This window comes from Thalassophryne amazonica, chromosome 13, assembly GCF_902500255.1.
Source record: "Thalassophryne amazonica chromosome 13, fThaAma1.1, whole genome shotgun sequence".
Classification (NCBI taxonomy): domain Eukaryota; kingdom Metazoa; phylum Chordata; class Actinopteri; order Batrachoidiformes; family Batrachoididae; genus Thalassophryne; species Thalassophryne amazonica.
This window is the reverse complement of record NC_047115.1, coordinates 86,469,839-86,496,427: the sequence shown is the minus strand read 5'-3', so window position 1 is coordinate 86,496,427 and position 26,589 is coordinate 86,469,839. Positions and strand designations below refer to the sequence as shown.

The following is a 26,589-nucleotide window of genomic DNA, read 5'->3' as shown; positions in this document are numbered from 1 at the left end:
ATTTAGAAGTCAACAATTTTATTTTGTCATGTAATTTTCATACATCCTGATTCCAGAAACACAGAATAAGGTGTTATTATTCTTGTGCAAGCACATACGCTTGGTGGACTTGTAGGTGAATGATGGATGGTGGACTTGAAGGGGAGTTGGATTTACGGGTACGGAGAGGAATTGAATTTACGGGTACGCATCATCAGTAGTGTTCCTCTGGGTCATAGGGTGTTTCAGCCCTTAACACTATACACCCTCTCCAGAGGCGGCCAGCTACAGGATGATCAAACCTGAGCTTGCGTCCCAAGCCCAATTAGCCATGAAACATGAGACATCTCAGGGGACTATGCATGGCAGGGGCGTCCAGTTCCCTGAGTCAGGCTTAGACTGGCTGACCGCATACCTCCTGTTGCACTACTTGGGGGCCCAATTGGGGTCATTCCTCTTCAACCAGAGCCACTGACTGCTCCTTTCGGCTGCCTCTGATGCGGCTTTGATGGCTGTGCGCAGGTTCTGGCCCCTGATTCCCAAGTCCCTCAAGAGTTTTGTGGTAGACGTTCCCACAAAGCCTCTGCACCCAACCTCCACAGGGCGGACTTCAGCATTCCAGCCACGATGTCGCACTTCCGCGGCCAACTCAAAATACCGCAGGTGCTTCCGCTCAAATGCCTCCTCCATGGAGCCCTCCCAGGGTACAGTAAGTTCGACTATATATACCTTCTTTAGGGAAAGGGACCAGAGCACCAGGTCAGGCCTCAAGGTGGTAGTGGCGACCTCTGCGGGGAACACCAGCTGTTTGCCAACATCTGCTAGCATCTTCCAGTCGTGTGGTGGGCACAGCTGGCTTCTCTCTGTTGGTTTAGAGTTCCTCCTGGCAGCTGTTGCCCCTTCACGGACAAAGGCAGTTACCCATGAGGTATCAGATGTTGGCGGTGGCAGGGCGTTGATGCTGGATTGTTTGCCATCCAGTGTGGAGGTGAGGCTCTTCAAGATTTGGTTGTGACGCCAAGTATACCGTCCCTGGGTGAGACTGGCTTTACACCCTGTCAGAATGTGTCGGAGGGAGGCTGGCTTGGTGCACAGGATGCATGCAGGATCTTCGCCAAACCACTGGTGGAGATTGGTTGGATTTGGAAGGACATCGTAAGTGGCTCTGATGGCAAAGCTCAAGCTCTTTGCCTCCATGGCCCATACATCCCTCCAGCTCAACTTTCTTCTTTCGACACCTTCCCACCATGTCCACTGTCCCTGTTTTCCAAGGGCAACTGCCTTGGCCCATCTTGTGGCCTCCTCCTGATGCCGCACTTCCTCGACCACCATTTTCCTCCAGGCTGGGTGGCTAGATGTTAACCCGAGGCCTCCTCTTCCTTGCTAAAGTTCCCCACGATGTCGGCATGCCTGAGAGCTGCTGTCGCCTCTTCCACTGCTCTTGCTGGTGTCCACTTGCGCCCTGTTGCCAAGGTTGGTGCATTTTCCCTAACCACTGGGTCCTTGGATTCATTCAAGGTCATCTGCAGTCATGTTGTTTGCAACACATTGAACTCCTCTGTTAGACTGGTAAGGGGCAACTTCAGGACACGTCTCCGTAGAGGCCTATGGTGGACAGGCAAGCGCGGAACTCCAAGCAACTTCTTGACGTGGCCGGTAACTCTTCTCTCCAGCTTCTCTACTATTGAAATGGGCACCTCGTAGACTGCCAGGGGCCACAGCACTTGGGGTAGTAAGCCAAACTGGAGGCACCAGGCCTCGAGTTTCCCAGGAAGATGGGTGCTGTCAATCACCAATAGGCCTGCTTTGACATCGTTGCACAGTTGCTTCACCTGGTCTTTATCTTTCAGGCTTGCATCATAGCACCTTCCCAGGCTTTTGACTGGCTGCTCAGATACCATGGGGATTGGTCGTCTCCGATGAAGAACTGCAGGTCAGCAAGCACTCCCTTCACCACTGAAATGCTGCGTGACTTTGATGGCTTAATCTTCATCCGGGCCCAACTGATGTTCTCCTCAAGTTTTCTGAGTAATCTCCTGGTGCAAGGGACGGTGGTGGTCAGGGTGGTGATGTCGTCCATATAGGCTCTGAGGGAAGGGAGCCGCCAGCAAGATCCCAATCTTTGTCCCCCTACAACCCATTTTGAGGCTCGGATGATGACCATCACCATCCATCGCCATGGTGAAAACCAGGGGAGATACGGTACATCCGGCCATGATGCCTATTTCCAGGTGCTGCCATGAGGTGGTAAATTCAGGAGTTGAGAAGCAGAACTGCAGGTCCTGAAAATAGTCTTTGATCAAGGTTGTGATCGTGTCCAGGATGTTGAAAAACTTGAATGCAGTCCAGAGGAGTTCATGGGGCACAGAGCCGAAGGCGTTTGCCAGATCCAAAAAGATTGCATGGAGGTTCCTTTTCTCCCGCTTTGCGATTTGGATCTGGTGCCAGATCATGCTGGCATGTTCTAGACACCCAGAGAAGCCCGATATTCCTGCCTTCTGAACAGATTTATCCACATACCCATTCCTGCACAGGTACTCGGCCATCCTTTGTGCAATGACTCCGAAGAAGTTCTTACCCTCCACGTTAAGCAAGGCAATTGGGCGGAACTGACTGATGGTCGCTGCGTCTTTCTCCTTTGGGATAAGGATCCCACCTGCCCTACACCACGCTATAGGAATAGACCTCTTTTGCCATACCGTTCTCATGAGGCTCCAGAGAAACCTGCAGACATCTGGTGCGTACTTGTACACCTTGTACGGGACTCCGTTTGGCCCAGTAGCTGAAGCTGTTCTTGCCCTATGGACAGTCTTCTCCACCTCCTTCCATGTTGGAGGACCAGTCGGTAATTGATGCTCTGGAAGGTCAATTGGTGGAATGTCTGGAGGGATGGCCAGGTGTTCATGCCGCTTTGGATCAGAGTGGGTTGCTCTCAGGTGCTGCTCTAGATCATTCTTTGTTGTTTTTAGATGTCCACTTTTCTCCTTGGTGAAGAGACTCTTTAGGAACTTGAAGGGATCTTTGTAGAACCATGCCAGCCGTGTTTTGATGTCAGCTTGGAGAGTGCTTATGCCCTCCTTTTCCACCTCTGAGGCCTTCTTCCACAGCTTCCTGAGTTGTCTCAGCTCTTGAACAAGGCGCTTGATCTCTTGTTGCCTCCTGGAGACGGGTGGAGTAGGAGCCTGTTTAACAACTTTCCTCTCTAGTACTCCAAAGCGTTCTGCTCCGTATTGATAGATGATGTTCTCCGCTGTGCCTTGAAGTTGTTTGAGGGAAAGGGTCAGATCATTATTCACTGTTACCCACAGCTTCTTTTCCGCCGCACTGGGCCACTTCACATGCAGTTTGTAGCCTGGGAGTCTCCGCTCAACTGCAGGTCTGGGAGTTTGAATGGGTTCCACCGCCGATGTTTGTTCCACCGCTAATTCAGTGCTTGAGTTTACCTCTTCCGTAACAGGGGTAATGATGCTCTCCAAACTATGGTTTTCGTCCAGTTGGTGAACTTCAATCGACTGATTTGACTTCTTCTGCAAGAAGAGGTCAATGCGAGGCCCCTGACTCTCTTCACTCAAGCACTTTTTCTTTCCATGGTGAATCCTCAACCCCCGAAAGGATGTTATTTTCCTCCATCCGCAGCTACATATCTGCAGCTTGTGGTCCACTGCTGTGACATGGCTTGTGCTGGTTGCTGTGGTGCTTTCTTTACTCATAGTCATTTCCGGTCCAGTCTGTATTATGAAGAACTAAAAATGTTCTTGTGGAGACAACATAAACACTTTCTCATCAAACAACAACCCCCATATTGTTGAATGTGAGGTGTCTGTTGTGCATCAGGGGAGTCTGTGATTGTGTTTATTATGAGGTTTTACTGCACCTCATGTGTTTTTAAAAAATCATCATGTAATTCAACAAAGTTATATCCCTATCTCTTCTACCACAATAATCCTCATTCCTAAATAAATAAGTAAATAAAAAACTGAAACATCCCCATAGCCCTGCCAAACCGTGGCTCTGCCAATTTTTCATTTCAGAATTAAAAAATAATAAATCATCAAAGCAATTTCCTCCCACTTACCCAACACTTCCCAGTCACCCACTTCGATACATCAATGGGGCTTCATCTCGCCATCATTATTTATGATCCATTTATTATCCAGTCCAGGTGATTCTGACATTTGGGTTCTTGCATAGAGCATCTCTCTTGGTTGACGAGTCATTAGCTTTGAACCTTGAACCAATGAAGCAGTGCTTCGATCCGCTGCTTCGTTGGATCTTTGCTTCGCGCCTCTTCAGAAGCGGCAACTCCGCTTCGTAACCCCTCTCAAAGCCATTAAAATATGTCAATCGTGAGTCACTTTTCTGCGGATTAAAGTAACTAACTGGGACTCCTGTCTTGTTGGGAGAAAGAAAAAAGAATCGTCCTCCGTTCTGTTGCTCCAAACACTGCACCGCTCTCTGCTTAGTCGAGTCCAGCTTGGAATTTATAAATTCAAAGCAAATCGCCATTTAAATCAAATGACACCTCTTTCCGAACGTTGTAATACAAACAATAAAATGCAATCAATCAAAATGTTTTCTTTCTTCCCACAATGAGACGTCCTGGCTGACATGCAGCAGCCCAAGACTGTATGGCTGCAGACCTGCAGACTCCAGCAGCCAGCTGAGCTCAGCTCAGATGTATGGAGTGACATCCATGCCGTTGATGTCTGAAGTTGCATAACATCAAAACAACATAAAGAAAAGCTCTGAGCTGAAGTGATATGACGGAAAGAATTTGACTGGCCTGTGCAAAAACATATATATGAATACGGTTGTGTCTGTTGACCAATAAAACGCTTCATTATGAAATAGCTCTCCTATAAATCAGTCACTTATATCACTGAGAAGTTGATGCCGTACGATCAGCCTGCGTGACTTTGGTACATCTCACGAACAGCTTTGTTATATGGCAAATGTCCCATCTGTAAACTCTTACTCATTCATAGACAACATCAACTTTTGTAAAGAGCTTGGTAGTGTAATTGTGTTCTCCTGCTGTCAGTGGCCGGAAACCCATGCAGGCTAAATAATCATAATGGAGACAGGGGTTCAATAGAAATGTGCATTGGGACATTAGTAGGTTAATATTTTGGAAGAAAACACTAATACCCCATCACACATACACCAATTGAGGCCGAATTGCAACCAAATGACACATCCATCCACAATTGGGAAATACTGAGGTGCGGTCAGAAGACCAACGGACGGCAGTCTGTGAGCATCTACATATTTGGTCCCATTCGCTCAGCTGTACCGAGTGTGTTGCACATGTTCAAAACACTTTTGGCACCATTGAGATATAACACACATCTGACGATGGTCTATTTGCAGTTTTTGCATCATATGATCGCAGTCTACATATTCTGACGGCATCAAAACAGCATCTGAAAGGGCTGATTGAGCTGTGAGATCGATCAGTCACGGCAAAGCCTGCCAACATGTTGTGCCACGTATGTCCACCGCCACTGGACCCGGTCAGGGAGGGAAAAGGAAATGTTGATATGGAATAACATGTATGTGGGATGCATCATCTTGTACAGTGGGTGTGAACAGCGCACAATCAACTGAAAGTATCGTGGTGCCACTGCACCTCTCTCGTGGTTCTCATGTGCAGTAATGCATCATCGCACACAGTCAGAGCTGAATGGATCTCACCACTGTAATATACATATTATTATGTGATCACCATCTAAACTCTGTCAGAGGCGTGAGGTGGAACTGTATCCCAGGCCGTGACAAGATTATTAAACATGAAACTCACCTCCAGCACGGAACCAGGATCGTTTCACAGCACAGAGCGCACAGAATCCAAGCCACAGCCTGTAGTGAAAAACTTTTCACCAGGCTGCTGTGTGCTGCAAATAACCATGCAAAAATTAAATCCCATGTGATAATCCAACTGACATCATGATGTACAGAGTTGTGTTGTGCTCCTGAAGTAAGCAAAAAAGAAAAAAGAAAATAAAGTTTGCTGGAAAGGCTCCATCTGATGGTGTGACTGCTGCAAAGTTTCAGCAAAGGTGTCCAGTGGCACGCGTGCACACACACGTGCTGCGCGCTTGCACACACAAGCGGGACTGGAATGATCACTTAGCTGTGCATGTGTTCATTATGGCTGCATGAGCCACTAAGCGTGAGCATGGGCGCATGTGTCCACTGGACACCTTTGCTGAACCTTTGCTGCACCATGCTTCAGACGCAGCTTTGACACATATGTGTGGAGTCTGGTCCATACGTGGTTGTACTCCGTTGTCCAGTACCGGCAGGGACTGTGCAGGGAGGAACACAGCGCTCCCTCCCACCTCGGGTCACGTGTTTGCCATCCAGACATTTGGACATCGGCAGTCTCTTGATCCTTTTATGGCCGTCTGACGGCAGTCTGTGTCATCCACCTGTTGTCCACCTTTGCATGCCATCGTGCAGGTGTGTGGTCGAGGTAATCTGGATGCGTTCTGACACAGCTGACCACGTCTCTCCCTCCCCACTGTGCATGACAGTTTTGTCGTTTCAGCCTGGTTCCTGCACATTCTTGCTCTGTGTGACGGGGGCTTAAGTTAGCACAATGGGGGCCAGAGCCGTCTGGATATGGGCTGCACTGAAATATGAATCACCAAATCTCTGGGTAACATCTGGACTGGTTGGAGGTGGCATTACATATGAGAAAGAGAATATTTGTGTATGGGTGTGTGTTTGTGTCCTTACTGCTGTGGTGTGCAGCTTCATTTTGAACTTCTCCAGGTACAGCCAGTGTTTGGACTCGCTGGGGTCCAGATCATGGTAGAAGTCGCGTGCTGCGTAACCAAAACTGTGGAACTTTCGGTCTGGCGTCAGCAGGATTGTGGTTGGGGTCTTCTGATTGGACACTCCTGGGTCCCCACCTTCCCAGCGTCTGAGGAACACGCATGAGGACACAGGTCAGGCACAGAGACATCTGAAGATGGTAAAAGCTCCAAACACAGTATGTCAGTATATTTGCTTGACCATCTGCTTCAGACTGTTAGCACGCCGTCCACACATCACAAAGAACGTGGATATCTCAGTTTGTGCTTTTCATCAGACACTGAGCAGTTCAGTCACATATTTTCACTCTGATAGAACACAAATCAGTCATTTCATTCTCTCTAAAGAAACTGTGTTCTAGGTTAATTGAGCTGCCATAGTATTTCTGAACAAATCGAGGTCAGCTATTATTAGTGCCATCCGTGTTCTTGTGTCGGGTGGCTTATGGAGGTCAGCTCTCAAAGAGCACCAATCCAAGGCTCTTAGTTGCTGGTGAGAGGTCAACCTAAAAGTAGTTAACTGAGAACCTTGGTTGATGCCGTGTGCAAATCGTTTTGTCCAGATCTTTTCTATTCTTTCGAATACAGGAAACATACTACCACCAAGGAGGTTACATATTCACCAGCATCTGTTTATTTGCTCCTTCTTGATTTGGTTTGCCATCCAGAACCAAAAGACTGTTTCATAGTGTGGTGGATGTAGCAACACACAGCACCAGTGCAAGCTCCCACACCGAGCATGTGGTCCAATTTGCTATGGGATGTATTTTAAATTAAAGGGATCAGTGGGGGCCTCATACCCACTAATTCTAAATAAGGGTCAGGGGGAGCTGGAGCCTATCTCAGCACTTCAATTATCTATTTCTCCCCCAGTAATTCTGCAATTAACCAATTTAGCCCAGTGAAGTTTCATAAAAGCATATTAAGAGGTATGGATTGTGGTGCTTTAGGAGGAACCAGCCAGGTGCCACATTAGCACTCTTGGCGAAAATATTTTAGAAGCCAAAAACAAAACTGGCACCAGGTAACAATGCTACTGATTACACATTCCAACAAACCCATTCATCCATCCATAGACTTACAGTTGCACTCAAAAGTTTACATACTCTGGCAGAATTTTAGATTTTTGGCCATTTTTCAGAGAATACGACTGATAACACAAAACGCTTAAAAATCTGCCAGGGTATGTAAACATTTGAGCACAACTGTAAATATAACATGAAAAACTCACCACACAGTGGACATAATACGTAGAACTAGTTAAAAATACTCATGTGATAGTGTTTAAAAAACAAGTAAAGACTTCTTTTATCTATTGGTCTTAAACCTCTTGGACACAAAGATGGATTAGTACAATTTTTCAACCTTGGCAAAAATCAGTAGCTAATATTGAATGTCTTTTCCAAAATTAAGAAATTATCTGCAGTTATACAAAGATGAGCCATGTCAAGTTCCATATAATCCATGTAGCGCCATGTATTTGTGACGTTAGTGCATGTTTAGGCATGGGTTTGGTCCAAACCTCCAGCCCTTCCCACACTTGGTCCCTTTAAAGTGTGGGTTTTCAATTCACAGCATCCGTTCAAGATGTCACACAGTTTGGTGGGTGTGCAGCAGGCTGCTGTTCACCTGTATTCCAGAGTCATTAAATGCACCAGACCAGCTAGAACCGAACCACGGGTTCCTGGACAGTCCCCTCTGGGCTTGTTCTCACTGGATTTATTTCTTCCATGGCTTTACAGTCATTTTGACAACATGATCTAACTTTTAACTTTGTGTTCGTCCATTATTGTCTATAAAATTGCTCTTTTGCAAGCTCGCATTTTGCGTAAATGCTCATCTTGACTGTGAGTTATTGCGTCAGCGCGCACAGAGCATGCCTCATCTGATCCTTTGTGACAAGATGTTAAATCTATCAAAAACGTACTTTTACAGCTGTTTATAAAGAAGGACTGAACATGCAACTGTTTTACCAAGCTATTAAAACATTACAAATAATTGTCTTTAGGCTGTTCCAAATATGTTCTCCACCTCAAGGAGCACATGAGACAGAGAGAGGAAAAAAGCTCCAAATGTCCTCTGTGATTCGAGAAGCAATTAGAGGTGTTTTCAGCATCCAAGTTCTGACAGAAACTGATACATCTGCTACAAAATAATTGTTTTATATACAGCATCCAGCACACAAAGCAGGTGGAATTGTAGTGCGCAAGAGGGCTAAACCAAAACAGCCTGTCCAGTCCTCGTAGCCACCAGGTGCTCAGATAATGGACTTTTAACAGCTTCGTCTTCACTACAAACATGCCTCCAAAATCCTTGTTTGTCCTTGTAGTACCTCGTACACAAACTGCCCCACGCTGCTGTTGCTAAATTTTGACCTTCTTGAAATTAGCGCCACGCTCAGAGATGAGCCACTTTAGCCAAATATTCTGCCTCTAAAAGCTTCTCAGAGCCACTAACCTCCAACGATTGTTGAATAACTTGACTCGTACAAAAAAAAAACATGCTACATGGCTCATTATTCATCCTTCATTATTCGCTGGGACCAGGGCTTAAGTGTTTTAGCTGTGCTCAATCGTTTAAAAGTCAGGGAGAATCAAGTGCCAAAGCAACAGTTTTTATTTTGCCGGCAAAAGGAAGCAAGTTCACAGAGTCTTCTTCAAAAAATGCCAGAGCAGCTTCAAAACACAAAGGGTTACAGTCACCTTTATACATTTAAAGGGCCAGTTTCTCTGCCCCAAGTGGGTGGTCTTTCCAAACCTACACCAATAAAAACAACTGTTAGTGACATTATTTTTTCAGGCAATTTGCAAGTGTGATGAGATTGTTTCTATGACTTCACCTCTGGGTCATCAGGCCCTGGTGGTGACTCTGAGGCATGGAAATTTACCCTTCCTATATAAACCTAATTATCATCACTGATATGTTTGATTTTAATTCACTTAATTTAATTAAGTGCTTTACTCAAATTACTCCCTTAAATCCAAATTCTGGCCTTATAGTTTCTTTTTAAAGAAAACATACATTCTAAACATTTGTTAACCGCCATCAGCAACACATAACACAACCATCCTCTGACATTTACATATCAACATGATGAGTTTGTTATTAGCACGTCTGTTGTGTGTTGGGGGGGTTTGGCTGGACATTTTGGTGTTCTTTTCTTTTCTTTGCTCTCCAGGTGGTATGCAAACTGATTTATTGTCTGTGGAGAAGGTGCTGGCAGAAGAGTCCTTCACCCTCATCAACGTGATATGCACCACCTGTGGATGATGCTCACGTGCAACCTTAAAGACTTTCAGCTGAAGCAGATAATGAGATGGCGTTCTGCATTTAAGCCATGTGTGATTCAAGCAGAATTGCCAGGAACTCGACCTTGTGATGTTCGTTTGTGAGACGCTGAGGACCGCGCCTGGGTTTGACACATCGTGCCTGTGAAGGAGGACGGGCGAGGGACACATGCTGTCAGCACACATCAGAGGTGATTTGATTGTCTGAATAATTGTTAACAGTAATTTGGTATTTTGTTACGCAGTATATGTGAATATTGACGAGAGTTGTGCAGCTTGCTTCTCACGGCCGTGGCGTGCGGACAGATGATCCTCCACCTGTTGTGAGAAGCTGCTCATTTACATAAAGCTTAAATTCAGACCTGAATGTGTTGCTGATAGTGTGTGCCTTTGAAGGATATTAGTTGTAGCTGCTGACTTACCTCACCTTTTCTATCCTTCACAGAGTCGGTTTGTCGTGTCCACCTGGGGGGTGTTTGGCGGTGAACGTGGGTCCAGAGGCGCCGGGCTTTGATCCCTTTGGGCGCTGGAGAGCGCGCCGTCCTTCACTCCGCCAGACAGACGCGTTTTATGTTTGTACACCGAGTATTCAATCAATCAATCAATTTTTTTATATAGCACCAAATCACAACAAACAGTTGCCCCAAGGCGCTTTATATTGTAAGGCAAGGCCATACAATAATTATGTAAAACCCCAACGGTCAAAACGACCCCCTGTGAGCAAGCACTTGGCTACAGTGGGAAGGAAAAACTCCCTTTTAACAGGAAGAAACCTCCAGCAGAACCAGGCTCAGGGAGGGGCAGTCTTCTGCTGGGACTGGTTGGGGCTGAGGGAGAGAACCAGGAAAAAGACATGCTGTGGAGGGGAGCAGAGATCGATCACTAATGATTAAATGCAGAGTGGTGCATACAGAGCAAAAAGAGAAAGAAACAGTGCATCATGGGAACCCCCCAGCAGTCTACGTCTATAGCAGCATAACTAAGGGATGGTTCAGGGTCACCTGATCCAGCCCTAACTATAAGCTTTAGCAAAAGGAAAGTTTTAAGCCTAATCTTAAAAGTAGAGAGGGTGTCTGTCTCCCTGATCTGAATTGGGAGCTGGTTCCACAGGAGAGGAGCCTGAAAGCTGAAGGCTCTGCCTCCCATTCTACTCTTACAAACCCTAGGAACTACAAGTAAGCCTGCAGTCTGAGAGCGAAGCGCTCTATTGGGGTGATATGGTACTACGAGGTCCCTAAGATAAGATGGGACCTGATTATTCAAAACCTTATAAGTAAGAAGAAGAATTTTAAATTCTATTCTAGAATTAACAGGAAGCCAATGAAGAGAGGCCAATATGGGTGAGATATGCTCTCTCCTTCCAGTCCCCGTCAGTACTCTAGCTGCAGCATTTTGAATTAACTGAAGGCTTTTTAGGGAACTTTTAGGACAACCTGATAATAATGAATTACAATAGTCCAGCCTAGAGGAAATAAATGCATGAATTAGTTTTTCAGCATCACTCTGAGACAAGACCTTTCTGATTTTAGAGATATTGCGTAAATGCAAAAAAGCAGTCCTACATATTTGTTTAATATGCGCTTTGAATGACATATCCTGATCAAAAATGACTCCAAGATTTCTCACAGTATTACTAGAGGTCAGGGTAATGCCATCCACAGTAAGGATCTGGTTAGACACCATGTTTCTAAGATTTGTGGGGCCAAGTACAATAACTTCAGTTTTATCTGAGTTTAAAAGCAGGAAATTAGAGGTCATCCATGTCTTTATGTCTGTAAGACAATCCTGCAGTTTAGCTAATTGGTGTGTGTCCTCTGGCTTCATGGATAGATAAAGCTGGGTATCATCTGCGTAACAATGAAAATTTAAGCAATACCGTCTAATAATACTGCCTAAGGGAAGCATGTATAAAGTGAATAAAATTGGTCCTAGCACAGAACCTTGTGGAACTCCATAATTAACTTTAGTCTGTGAAGAAGATTCCCCATTTACATGAACAAATTGTAATCTATTAGACAAATATGATTCAAACCACCGCAGCGCAGTGCCTTTAATACCTATGGCATGCTCTAATCTCTGTAATAAAATTTTATGGTCAACAGTATCAAAAGCAGCACTGAGGTCTAACAGAACAAGCACAGAGATGAGTCCACTGTCCGAGGCCATAAGAAGATCATTTTTAACCTTCACTAATGCTGTTTCTGTACTATGATGAATTCTAAAACCTGACTGAAACTCTTCAAATAGACCATTCCTCTGCAGATGATCAGTTAGCTGTTTTACAACTACCCTTTCAAGAATTTTTGAGAGAAAAGGAAGGTTGGAGATTGGCCTATAATTAGCTAAGATAGCTGGGTCAAGTGATGGCTTTTTAAGTAATGGTTTAATTACTGCCACCTTAAAAGCCTGTGGTACATAGCCAACTAACAAAGATAGATTGATCATATTTAAGATCGAAGCATTAAATAATGGTAGGGCTTCCTTGAGCAGCCTGGTAGGAATGGGGTCTAATAAACATGTTGATGGTTTGGATGAAGTAACTAATGAAAATAACTCAGACAGAACAATCGGGGAGAAAGAGTCTAACCAAATACCGGCATCACTGAAAGCAGCCAAAGATAACGATACGTCTTTGGGATGGTTATGAGTAATTTTTTCTCTAATAGTTAAAATATTGTTAGCAAAGAAAGTCATGAAGTCATTACTAGTTAAAGTTAATGGAATACTCAGCTCAATAGAGCTCTGACTCTTTGTCAGCCTGGCTACAGTGCTGAAAAGAAACCTGGGGTTGTTCTTATTTTCTTCAATTAGTGATGAGTAGAAAGATGTCCTAGCTTTACGGAGGGCTTTTTTATAGAGCAACAGACTCTTTTTCCAGGCTAAGTGAAGATCTTCTAAATTAGTGAGGTGCCATTTCCTCTCCAACTTACGGGTTATCTGCTTTAAGCTACGAGTTTGTGAGTTATACCACGGAGTCAGGCACTTCTGATTTAAAGCTCTCTTTTTTAGAGGAGCTACAGCATCCAAATTTGTCTTCAATGAGGATGTAAAACTATTGACGAGATACTCTATCTCACTTACAGAGTTTAGGTAGCTACTCTGCACTGTGTTGGTATATGGCATTAGAGAACATAAAGAAGGAATCATATCCTTAAACCTAGTTATAGCGCTTTCTGAAAGACTTCTAGTGTAATGAAACTTATTCCCCACTGCTGGGTAGTCCATCAGAGTAAATGTAAATGTTATTAAGAAATGATCAGACAGAAGGGAGTTTTCAGGGAATACTGTTAAGTCTTCTACTTCCATACCATAAGTCAGAACAAGATCTAAGATATGATTAAAGTGCTGGGTGGACTCATTTACTTTTTGAGCAAAGCCAATAGAGTCTAATAATAGATTAAATGCAGTGTTGAGGCTGTCATTCTCAGCATCTGTGTGGATGTTAAAATCGCCCACTATAATTATCTTACCTGAGCTAAGCACGAAGTCAGACAAAAGGTCTGAAAATTCACAGAGAAACTCACAGTAACGACCAGGTGGACGATAGATAATAACAAATAAAACTGGTTTTTTGGGACTTCCAATTTGGATGGACAAGACTAAGAGTCAAGCTTTCAAATGATTAAAGCTCTGTCTGGGTTTTTGATTAATTAATAAGCTGGAATGGAAGATTGCTGCTAATCCTCCGCCCTGGCCCGTGCTACGAGCATTCTGACAGTTAGTGTGACTCGGGGGTGTTGACTCATTTAAACTAACATATTCATCCTGCTGTAACCAGGTTTCTGTAAGGCAGAATAAATCAATATGTTGATCAATTATTATATCATTTACCAACAGGGACTTAGAAGAGAGAGACCTAATGTTTAATAGACCACATTTAACTGTTTTAGTCTGTGGTGCAGTTGAAGGTGCTATATTATTTTTTCTTTTTGAATTTTTATGCTTAAATAGATTTTTGCTGGTTATTGGTAGTCTGGGAGCAGGCACTGTCTCTACGGGGATGGGGTAATGAGGGGATGGCAGGGGGAGAGAAGCTGCAGAGAGGTGTGTAAGACTACAACTCTGCTTCCTGGTCCCAACCCTGGATAGTCACGGTTTGGAGGATTTAAGAAAATTGGCCAGATTTCTAGAAATGAGAGCTGCTCCATCCAAAGTGGGATGGATGCCGTCTCTCCTAACAAGACCAGGTTTTCCCCAGAAGCTTTGCCAATTATCTATGAAGCCCACCTCATTTTTTGGACACCACTCAGACAGCCAGCAATTCAAGAAGAACATGCGGCTAAACATGTCACTCCCGGTCTGATTGGGGAGGGGCCCAGAGAAAACTACAGAGTCCGACATTATTTTTGCAAAGTTACACACCGATTTAATGTTAATTTTAGTGACCTCCGATTGGCGTAACCGGGTGTCATTACTGCCGACGTGAATTACAATCTTACCAAATTTACGCTTAGCCTTAGCCAGCAGTTTCAAATTTCCTTCAATGTCGCCTGCTCTGGCCCCCGGAAGACAATTGACTATGGTTGCTGGTGTCACTAACTTCACATTTCGCAAAACAGAGTCGCCAATAACCAGAGTTTGATCCTCGGCGGGTGTGTCGTCGAGTGGGGAAAAACGGTTAGAGATGTGAACGGGTTGGCGGTGTACACAGGGCTTCTGTTTAGGGCTACGCTTCCTCCTCACAGTCACCCAGTCAGCCTGCTTTCCCGGCTGCTCGGGATCTGCCAGGGGGTAACTAACGGCGGCTAAGCTACCTTGGTCCGCACCGACTACAGGGGCCTGGCTAGCTGTAGAATTTTCCACGGTGCGAAGCCGAGTCTCCAATTCGCCCAGCCTGGCCTCCAAAGCTACGAATAAGCTACACTTATTACAAGTACCGTTACTGCTAAAGGAGGCCGAGGAATAACTAAACATTTCACACCCAGAGCAGAAAAGTGCGGGAGAGACAGGAGAAGCCGCCATGCTAAATCGGCTAAGAGCTAGTAGCTACGCTAAGCTAGCGGATTCCTATAAACACGCAAAGTGAATAATGTGTAAATAATTTAGAGGTGATTCAGCAGAAGGAGTGCTTTAGTTAAGGCACGTAAAGATTACACTGGGAAACAAATCGTAATCTAGATAACTAGATCAATCTAACTGCGCAGATTAAACAGCTAACAGATACAGAAAAACACCGCTGTGCTCCGGAACAGGAAGTGATACAATACCGCAGTGAGAGCCAACCACCAGTAGAGGCAAGCAAGTATTGCACAAAAGGGGGAAAATAAATTGTTTTGTTATTGGAACCGCTTTCTGGTTATTTTAGCGCTGGGTTCAGTCAGACGCAGGTCCGCTCCTCAACCCGCGTCGACACATAACAGTAGTTCCCGGCCATTCTAAAATGGACCCAGCGGCAGAGGCGGTTCCATTTGCCGAAAGAGTTCAAGAACACTTGGAGAAAATATGGGAGCAATTACAGCATCTCGCAAACCAAATTAAACAAACAGACGCCCGTGTTACGGAGCTTGCAGCGCAAGCTGTTTCGCTTCCTGCTGCTCCAGCTGCGGCAACATCGATACCGGTGCAGATAACTCCGTCACCCAGAGATTCGGCGTCCGAACCGATTATTTGTCATCCGGAGCCTTATGCGGGAGACGTTGGAGCCTGTGCTCCGTTTTTGATGCAGTATTCTCTGGTTTTTGCTCAACGACCGGCTTCCTTCTCTTCTGATGGCAGCCGTGTCTCATATGTGACAAATTTGCTCCGAGGTGACGCCTTAGCTTGGGTCACTGCGTTGTGGAGTAATAACTCGCCATTGTTAGGATCCTTTAAGGATTTCTCCCGGGAGTTCCGATTGGTTTTTGACCATCCGGTGAAAACAAATACCGTTGCCCAACGGTTGCTGAATCTCAGGCAGGGGAGGCGGAGTGTGGCGGAGTATTCCGTGGATTTCCGAATTTTTTTCTGCTCAGTCCGGTTGGAATGCCGCAGCTTTACGAGGAGTGTTTGTGGATGGTTTAAATGAGTCATTAAAAGACGAGCTAGCAGTCCGTGATGAACCAAACGATTTAGATGAGCTAATATCTTTGGTGATTCGTCTAGATGATCGGATAAAGGAGCGTGGACGCGAGAGAGGGCGGCCATCAGAACGGGTTTTTTCGTCTCAGGGCTTTCCCCGACACAGATCTGGGCTGCCTCATCTCCAGGAGTTCTGGGATAGGCAAAATAATACACACAAAAAAAAAAAACAAAAGAAAAAAAAATTATTTGGGCTGTTTTTTTTTTTTTTTTGAAAGGGGTTATAAATTGTTTGGGGATTCAGAGGCGGTTCTGGTGGAGTGAACGACAGGCAGTTCGGAGCTCGGCTGGACTCAGTTGATCGTTGGTTTTTATTATTTGTACTTAGGTATTTTCTGTTTGGGTCTGGGGTCGTTTTGTTTTGTTATTTTTTATTTCCCTGCTTCCCTAACCCCAACCTCACTCGCCCCAAGACCGTTCGTCTTGTGGGTTGTGGGGTGGTGCAGGTTGGTCACACTGAGCGTTCTCAGAAGACCTCTGCACCTGGGGGGGGGGGGGGGGGGGGAGGTTGTCAGGGGTGTTTTTTTTGGTTTGGTTAGGGCCCGGTTCCACTCCAGCCTCGGTGGGCCTTTGTACCGTTCGTCATTGGTGTTGCCAGGGTGTGGTGCAGCGGGAACATACCTCTGTCGGAGGGGTGGGCCGATCTGTTGCCGTTCGCCATTTCGGTAGTTCCACCCCTCCCGATAGGCTGGGATATGGTCGGGTTGGGGCACCGGACGTATTTCCGGTTTTCCGCTGCGCCTTGGGGTTGGGGCCGGGTTAGTTTTTCCTGTTCCCTTCCCCGGCTTGGTAATTTTGTTGCCGTTTGCCAAAATTGAGCCGATGGAGGGCTCTGGGAGTGATCTGGGGTCTTTCGGGGTGCTGGGGAAGGTAACAGGGTTTATCGGTTGTTTTATTTGCCCCCGGGGTTGTTTAATGTAGTCCACCAGGGGTTGGAATTTTGTGTTTCTTCTGTTTCCTTCCAGGTTCCACCTCCGGGGTTGATGGGACGGTCCTCTGGGGTGGAATTGGCTTGTGGGGCCGACTAGCCAAGTGTGGCCGGGTCTGGGGTTCCTGGGTTGTGGGGAGGGTGCCTCCTGGGGTTTGATGGTACGGTCCTCTGGGGGGCGCCGTTGCTCCATGTGTCCCTGGGGACCTCTGTGGGATTCCGGCTTTGGCTATTTCTCCTGGAACTGGCGGTAAAGGCCTTCTGGGGGGTGTTGGGCTCTGCAAGTCGTTCTGGGGGGGTTGTTTGTTATTTTTCTTTGTGCATTTATGTTTGTATTGTGTTTGTGGGGCTGTGTTGGGTTTTTGCATTTGGGAGTTTTTCTTTTCTTCCCGGGGTTGGATGGGACGGTCCCCCCACCCGGAAGCGAACATTTGCAAACATCAAACAAATGTTCATATAATGTTTGTTTACTGTTCAGCAAGTTTGCAAACGTTCATGTAATGTTCGTGATGTTTGTCTAATGTTTGCATGAAAACGAAAATTTGCGAACATCAAGTGAATGTTCATAGAATGTTCATTTACTGTTCAGCAAGTTTGCAAATGTTCATATAATGTTTGTGATGTTTGTCTAATGTTTGCATGAAAGCAAACATTAGACAAACATGTAAGCAAACATTTGCAAAAATCAATCAAATGTTTATAGAATGTATGCTTAATGTTCAGTGTGTTTGCGAACATTCACATAATGTTCATGTTGTATGTGTAAAGCTTGCCTCTAAATAAAAGTATAAATTAAATTATTATTTAATTATTACAATTATTTTGTAAAATTTCATATTACAGGAAAACATTAAATATCATTTACTGCCTACAGAAAGTTAACGTTGGACTCCATTTAAATTATGGGTGCAAACATAGGTAGAATGAACAATAGGAAATGATTTCAACACTCATGGTAACCAATAATATGTCGATTTATGATTTATTCAGACCTACTGAATATACGAGAGTAGGCTGAAACGTTCTAAGGCTCCCCATGAAGGAGTAATGCATTAACTGCATTATAGTGAGCCTTAGAACTTTTCAGCCTACCCTCGTATAATTTCAAGATTACTGTGATAAACTGACAGAGCTAACTCAGAAACATGTCTTGGGGCAACTTGCATAAACATGCACTCTGTTAATTGGAATATTATTTTTGCAATAAAAAATTTACATCACTACAGACTGTGATTGTCAGCTACTGAAATATGTTTTTTTATGGAAACAGATTGCAATGGCAGCTTATTATCCAGAAGTCCGACAGACCTGAGTTACATACATTTTGCCATATTTTCTAAAAGCATAATATCTTTAGCATTTTTGGAAATAAGGAAAAATACATTAAAAGTATTAAAATTGATTTACAACATAATGTTTTCAACATGCATGAGCAGGAAACATTGACATTTAAATAAAACAGCTCATAGACAAATAATATTTTTTACTGGTCACTTCACAACTTGCAGTTCAAACATTATCAGACATGTTTTTAAACAAACATGCTGAACATGAGATGAATAGTCACACATGTCACAGTCTAACAGTGTTTGGTGGGAATTATTACCATAACAACATATTCTTCCTTTCTGATTCCTTTAATTTCAGCTGCTCAATTCATGTTTTCAGTGAGGCATGATATTATAATTATCCAGGGTAAAACATGTACATTGTATACATTATAACACCTGGATACAATCATTTCTGAATGTAAAATGCAACATTCTCATTCTGGTAAAAAAAAAAAAAAAAAAAAAGCTTGTAGTGCTCTCCACCAAACAGTTGGTGGCAGTGGTGCACCGAGTTGGGTTAAAACCAGCTGTTTAACAAAGAAGAACACGACGTGGCTAACTAGCAGTGCTGCATGCTCTCCGCTCTCTTTTGGCAAATAAAAGTTTATGTTCAAGACGTTAATTTGCCTGTTCAGTCTCTATACTACGATTAAGAGACCACTGAGAGCAGAAGAGGAGACTAACGCTGGATGATCATCGACTGGATCACAGAAAACCAACACAACCACGAGTTAGCAGCTAGCTTCAAATGGCGAGGCCTTCCTACAGTCATCACGAGGTAACGGAACCTGATGTGAGCACAAACCCATTTTAGACAGAAAAGACAGAACTTGCTTGAAGCTTGATTATGCCAGACATGGACTAATGAGAACCAAACCAGCACATTTTTGACTAGCACGGAGCTAACGTTAGCCACAGAGAGGCACAGGCCTAATTCATATTTTGTCCATGTTTTAATTTATTCTGATATTAAGCCAGAAGCCTAAAGGTGTCAATAAGGTGTGTGTGGGCATCTCACTTCCAAGGACATGCAGGTTGGGTGAATTGGAAACTTTATAATTGTCCAGGTCACTTATAAAAGAGGTCTCGATCTCAAAGGGACTAATTTGCTTAAATAAATGCTAAATTTAAAATATACATAACTTTTTATGACCATGACTAATATATATATACTCTGTCTTTAAGTTTAAGTAATGTCAGTGCCCAGAAAGAGACTTTATAAAGATAAGTTTGATAATATTTTCGATCATTGTTTGTTCCCCACCACAGTAACCATGCCTGCTGCCTTAAGAGTTGTTAAATCACTGAATCCTCCATCTGACCAGTCGGTTGAGTGTGTGTCTGCAGTTGATTCACATCAGCCCGATCTTTATCCCGAGGTTTGTACTATAATGGTTAAATAAGATTGTTCAGTGTCTTGTGCCATAAGATTCTAAAAATTCACATTCAGCAAGCAAAATATTCAAAATTTCTGGCAAGAAATATTCTGTTCTATTTGGGATATAATTTGAAAATACAGTAAAATCTGCCAGTAATGAAGTTGTATATACTAACTTTCCTTATTTAAAGAAATAATTTACAGGTCTTGTTACTTAATTGACATGTTTATTTATTGCTGATATAAAGTTACAGAATTCCTTTTATAAAAACTCAGTTTCTATGTCCCTTGCATAATGTTTCATTTGCATAGTGTGTGCATACTGTCTATGGTACCATACACTTGAAACAGGAGGACTTGTATGCTATACTACTGAGGTTTACCACCTTATCTGGTGTGGGAAAAGTGATCTGTCCAAAAAAAAAACAATTTTTGAGATTCTTTTGGTGGGTAAATAGACCTGAGAAAGCACCAGAATTAGGGCTGAAACGATGAGTCGAGTAACTTGAATAATTCGATTACAAAAAATGTTTGAGGCAAATTCTGTGCCTCGAAGCTTCGTTTAATGTTGTAGCACATATGTCAGGCCTGTGTGTGGCGCTGCAACATCCGCAGAAAAAAAACAAGGCGAGCATAACAGCTAATCAAATTAGCAACGATAGCTACCGCTTTCCAACGTGACACATAGAGTAAAATAAAGCCTTTTAAGAGAAAGATGGTCCATACTGATCATCTGAAATAGACTTACTGTGCATTTAAAGCGAAGCAGTGTGTTTGTCTATTTTTCTGCTCTATGTGGGGAGGGACTATTGACCCGGTGGCCAGCTGCTGTCTCTCTCTGCCCAGCGTGAGGAGCTCTCAGACCGGGCGAGTCACAGCTCTGTCCCCGGCTACATTGACAAACAGCAGAAGTCCACTCTTTCTTCTGTGTTTACCTCAGACTCACACTGAGTGTTTCACTTTTTAATGATGCGTTTTTGGGCAACACACAACACTTCACGAACACGGTAACTTAAATAATAAAAAACTGACTGCGATGCTGCATGTTCAACCTCCAGCTGAAATGCATCTGCTGAAGAGAAAGAGGGATAAAAAAATCACGCAGGGACCCAGTCCATCAACCTTTATTTAAAAAAAAAAAAAACTTGGTTAATTTTTACAAATTGGACAAAACAAAATAGAAGGCTACATCCCATCGCCATTTCAGCAAAATGACAGTGACATTGTGCCATTGCTTATAGACAGCCCATTTTTTTTTGTTTAAAACGCAAAAGTACTTTTTATCCGATTACTCGATTAATCGCCAGAATAATTGATAGAATACTTGACTGCTAAAATAATTGATACCTACAGCACTAACCAGAATGCATTTGAGATTTCACATTTTTCTGGGGGACAACCACCTGACCAACCATCAGGGCCTTGCCAAGATCTTTCAAGTTTGTTTGTTTTTTTGTTGTTGTTGTTGTTGTTTTCCTCCATGGCTCACTTTCATCACTGAGTGGTGGCCAAGTGGTTAATGCGCTTGGTTTCAGTGCAAAAGGTTCCGGGCTCAAATCCCACCCCTGCCACATTTCTCCATGTAATGTGGAGTTGCATCAGGAAGGGCATCCGGCGTAAAACCTGTGCCAATTCAACATGCAGATCCACCTCAGATTTGCTGTGGCGACCCCGAGTGCAAACAAGGGAGCAGCCGAAGGGACTTACTTACCTACTTACTTTCATCACTCAGTTCATTCACAGATTTGTCCGTACTGAAGATGAAAGGTCAACAGCATTGGTTTAATCCTTTGTGAAGCATAGGATTTAATGTAAAGTGAGAACTTCTGTATTAAGGTTGTAACATATGGATCTATATACATTTTGTGTTCCAGGAGAAGAAGAATGACATCATTCACAGTATCAAACAGCTAAATGACAGAGTTGGTGCACTGCATCCTTGGACTGTCCCTGAAAGTGTCGGTTCCCAGACATACCAGGAGAGAGAACAATGTGGACGCTGCTAAGATGATCATCTGAAGAATGGCCAGCTAAACCAGAAGTGTGGGCTTGAAACAATTCCAAGCAGTGCCTGGAAGTAATGGGCCTTCCAGTAAAGTCACTCAAAGAAGTGAGTTAATGTGTTTTCTGTTTGTTAGATCCTCATCACCTTAATAAAGTTTTGCTGTTTCATTTTTTACACAGTATATTATGAAACATGCTGTATTTATGGAAATACGGTAACTAAAGCCTTTCACATTGCATGCTTTATACGCGTCAACGCCTCCCACACCCCCGACCCGTGTGGCAAGGGGGTGGAGACTTTTGCTCAGATGTTTTTTTTTTTTTTTCTTTCTCCAGAGGAAAGCTGAGTGATCGCCATGTTGTATGTGCGTCGATGAACCACGAAAAAGCTTTAATACAGCAGTCAAATTACTTTTGAGGTTTAAAAAAAACATTTGCAAGGATTTTTCTTCAGAAAACTGCTCTGTATAAATGAGCAGTCCTGTGACACCTTCCTGTTTTGTAGGCATCAGTGGTTTCTGCCGCTAGTCTTCCATGTTTGGACCCGACACATTGTTTCTTTTGGACAGTGTGAAGCTTTGTCACAGTTCAGAGCGGCAAAAGTTGGATTGGGTTGAACTTTTACCACGTCAGCCTGTTGACAAGCAGGAATGTGCACACTCCCGGCAGAAGCGATGGTTTAGCTCGGCTTTTGACGTGACGCTTCAGACGCCTCTAAAAAGCAACGCGTTTCATTGAAAATACTTTTTAGACCGATTTGTGGCGCCTCTGATGCTTCCAAAGCATGTGGTGTGAAAAGTCCTTTACACAAATAACAGTGGGTACAGAGGATTAATCATTTTTGTCTGATCTGCTTTCACCTGTGTGGTATACCTAATTGATAACTAAATTGAGAAAATTCTGGAAGCAATATAAACAGCTTGTTAAAAATATAGGGCCTGTCCAATAAGGTGCTGAGTTGAATACCAGTTATGACCATGTAGCTCAAATTATACAATATCTGAACAGAAAAATGTATATAATTGCTTATGACTAAAAGGAAATTTTCAACTTGCAGCTCAAGAGTACTAATGACAGACTTGATGGTGAGGACGAGGGAACCAGGCACCAGAGGAATGCCCTAATCAATACCTTAACTGCATACACCCCTGGAATGGAACAAGGGAAGTATACAGTAACAGTCATTGTCAGGGGCGGCTTGAACGCTACGGCTCCTGTTTATCTTTGGCAGCCAGGACAAGTCAGGAACTGTCAATTGCCAGGGACGTGCCACAAATTTAGAGTTGTCATGGCAACTACAATAAAAATCACATCAATGGACAGTACTACCATTATTTCTACAATTGTGCCATAATCCGAAGATGTCCTGTCCGAGCAGAATCGAAGAAGTATAGACGGGACCATCCTGAACTTTTTCCTGACCCAGATTACAGGTTTGAAAAACTAACAATCTTGCAAATGTTTTTTTGGGGGGGGGGCAGTCACAGTAGAGAGGCACCGTGACGTATGGTCTCTGGCTGCGAATCTAACATGGCAGAATCCACTTCAAAACAGCTTCATTTCTGTGTAAATCTAACATGTCTATCATATATTATGTAAAAGCTACTGAAAAACACTTTGAAAACTGAAAACACTGTTTTCACAACCTGATAACACCTCTGCAGTGATTTACAAGGAGCCACCAAGACACCCAGACAACTTAGGAGAAGTTAATAGGCTTACGTGGCTGTGACTGGAGAAATTGTGCACAGTGCAAGCTTTGCATTTTGCATCACTACTCTTAGCTTCATAGTGGAGTAGAGCACAGAAGGATTTTCTTTCACCAAAACAGATCAAATCCAGGCATCTCAGGTGTATCTTCTGGCAATTTGTAGCTAAAGGTTCAGGTCTTCTTTTTTAAGAAAATCCTCCTCTATACAACTTCATCATGAAGATGGATAACTGGTGATACAAAATGCAAAGCTTGAACTGTGCATAATTTCTCCAATCACAGCCATGTAAGCCTATAACTTCTGGGTTGTCTGGGTGTCTTGATGGCTTTCCTCACTCTTCTTCTTCTTGCACACTCACTCAGTTTTTCAGAACTGTTCATGCAGATTTACCATAGAGTGCCATATTGTTTGTATTCTTCATAATTGATGTAAATAAAGTCCAAACCATTCAGTGGCAGCTTTACCCTCAGAGAGCCTCATCCACAACCACCACAAAAGACAGGCAGTACATGGTATTAAGAAGAGGGGTATGTAATCTTTTGATCAGGTTAATTTGAGTAGTTTGTGTTGTCATTATGATTTGAAAAGAGTAAACACTGTTGTTTGCCGGTAAATGGCTTCACCCAACCATGAACCATGAGCGAAAAAAAGTTTTTGTGTTATTGTTCATATTCTCTGAAAAATGGCCAAAAAAAAAAAAAAAAAAACTAAACTTCTGCCAGGGTATGTAAACGTTTGGCCCCACCTGTATACATATAGATTCCAATTAAATAATTATTAAGAAGACTGCACATACGGCTGAGGGTATTTTATGATATCGGGGTTTATATTCTATAATATCAAAGCTTATGGTCAGATTAGTAGCATTACTTAATTTGCATTGTACATGGAATATTTTTGATAAAATTTAATTTTACCTCCAGAGAACCTTTTTATTTGGGGATTAAACATTAATTTAAATTAATAATTTTGTATTATTTTTGTATATATTTTTCATCGTGAATTTCCTCAGGAAATTTATTGATTGTAATATGTTTGTGTTAAACTGTTCAGTTTCGCTGACTAATCTGACTAATGTCATACTGAGTCTTCAAATCTGCGATTAAAAACTTCCATAGGAATTTTCTCAGGGAATTTATTGATAGTAATGTTTGTGTTAAAACTGTCCACAGTTTTGCTCTTAAGTATGACTTTTATTAATTGTATGTAGATGTCTAAAAGATTGTTGTAGTTTTTGTTTCAAGTGGTGATTTATGTTTCAGTTGAATTTATTTTTGCTCCTAAAATGTGTATTATTGGTTGTATGTAGATAAATAGATTAATTATTATTATTTTTTTTAAGGTTTCATTATTAATTCTAGAAGAGTTATTCTTATATCTGAACATTTTTTTGGAGTAGCGTTTGTGGTTTACCGCTTAAGAAATGTTTTGTAACATTGAAAATTTTTCATTTTATGTGCTTTTTGAGCAATGATGTTTAATTCTGTAAAGATGAATTCCTTTATCAATTAAGTGATTTCAAAAGTTTGTCCATTACTTATTTTATATGTTCCACAATATAATTCCACATTGCAAGTCACTATTGAAATAAAACCTATTGAATTTTAAAACATTTATAAAGTTTGTTTTACTTATTTTTTTTTTAGTTCTCAATAGGAACAATCACAAAAATTGTAGGTAACTGAGCAAGAACATTGCACGAACATCATATGAACAAAGAATGAGGACAGGTAATGTTCGCATGCGAACACTACAAATGTTCATTTAATGTTCTGCTGCAACTGTTCATTTGGTGTTTGTGAACACTTGTGAACGTTTGTATAATGTTCATTGAATGTTCGCATGCAAACATTACCTGTCCTCATTCTTTGTTCATATGATGTTCATGCAGTGTTCATGCCACGTTTGCAAACGTTCTCATGCAAACGTTCAATGAACATTCAAAGAACATTTGGTTTCTGGGTGGGCCCTGGGAAGGTTTTGGGTGGGTTTTGTGTTTTTCTTGTATGTTAGGTTGTACTTGGGACTCTTTTGGGGTTTTTGTTGATGCCAGCCGGCCTTCCAGCTACGGTGCCCTGTCCTGCTGTCTGCGGTGGACCTTGGGAGCGTTAAGCTGTCTGCTTCCTAACGAGGACCCCGGACGGAGGTGCTGTTCTCAGACCTGGTCTGTTCGGTCGCCGGGAGGCTTCCCGTTAAAGGGGGGGTACTGTTGTGTGTTGGGGGGGTTTGGCTGGACATTTTGGTGTTCTTTTCTTTTCTTTGCTCTCCAGGTGGTATGCAAACTGATTTGTCTGTGGAGAAGGTGCTGGTAGAAGAGTCCTTCACCCTCATCAACGTGATATGCACCACCTGTGGATGATGCTCACGTGCAACCTTAAAGACTTTCAGCTGAAGCAGATAATGAGATGGCGTTCTGCATTTAAGCCATGTGTGATTCAAGCAGAATTGTCGGGAACTCGACCTTGTGATGTTCGTTTGTGAGACGCTGAGGACCGCGCCTGGGTTTGACACATCGTGCCTGTGAAGGAGGACGGGTGAGGGACACATGCTGTCAGCACACATCAGAGGTGATTTGATTGTCTGAATAATTGTTAACAGTAATTTGGTATTTTGTTACGCAGTATATGTGAATATTAATGAGTTGTGCAGCTTGCTTCTCACGGCCGTGGCGTGCGGACAGATGATCCTCCACCTGTTGTGAGAAGCTGCTCATTTACATAAAGCTTAAATTCAGACCTGAATGTGTTGCTGATAGTGTGTGCCTTTGAAGGATATTAGTTGTAGCTGCTGACTTACCTCACCTTTTCTATCCTTCAGAGTCGGTTTGTCGTGTCCACCTGGGGGGTGTTTGGCGGTGAAAGTGGGTCCAGAGGCGCCGGGCTTCGATCCCTTTGGGCGATGGAGAGCGCGCCGTCCTTCACTCCCCCAGACAGACGCGTTTTATGTTTGTACACCGAGTATTGCACAAAAGGGGGAAAATAAATTGTTTTGTTACTGGAACCGCTTTCTGGTTATTTTAGCGCTGGGTTCAGTCAGACGCAGGTCCGCTCCTCAACCCGCGTCGACACATAACAGTGTCATCTGTCTTTGATAAA

General features: G+C 43.2%; 1 protein-coding gene and 1 long non-coding RNA gene across 3 annotated transcripts in view; one reads left to right on the top strand and one right to left on the bottom strand.

Annotated features, from left to right (window-relative positions):
* hspa12a (heat shock protein 12A) overlaps window positions 1-26,589 on the bottom strand; it is a 342,644-nt gene that overhangs the window by 160,521 nt on the left and 155,534 nt on the right. For both annotated transcript variants that reach the window (XM_034185227.1, XM_034185228.1), the window contains exon 4: window positions 6,721-6,907. In XM_034185227.1, the coding sequence (XP_034041118.1) occupies window positions 6,721-6,907 (187 nt within the window). The remainder of the gene's footprint in view (window positions 1-6,720; window positions 6,908-26,589) is intronic.
* LOC117523663 lies at window positions 19,117-22,895 on the top strand. The gene is made up of 3 exons (XR_004564572.1): window positions 19,117-19,178; window positions 19,670-19,779; window positions 22,840-22,895. It is a non-coding gene; the product is annotated as an uncharacterized LOC117523663 (long non-coding RNA).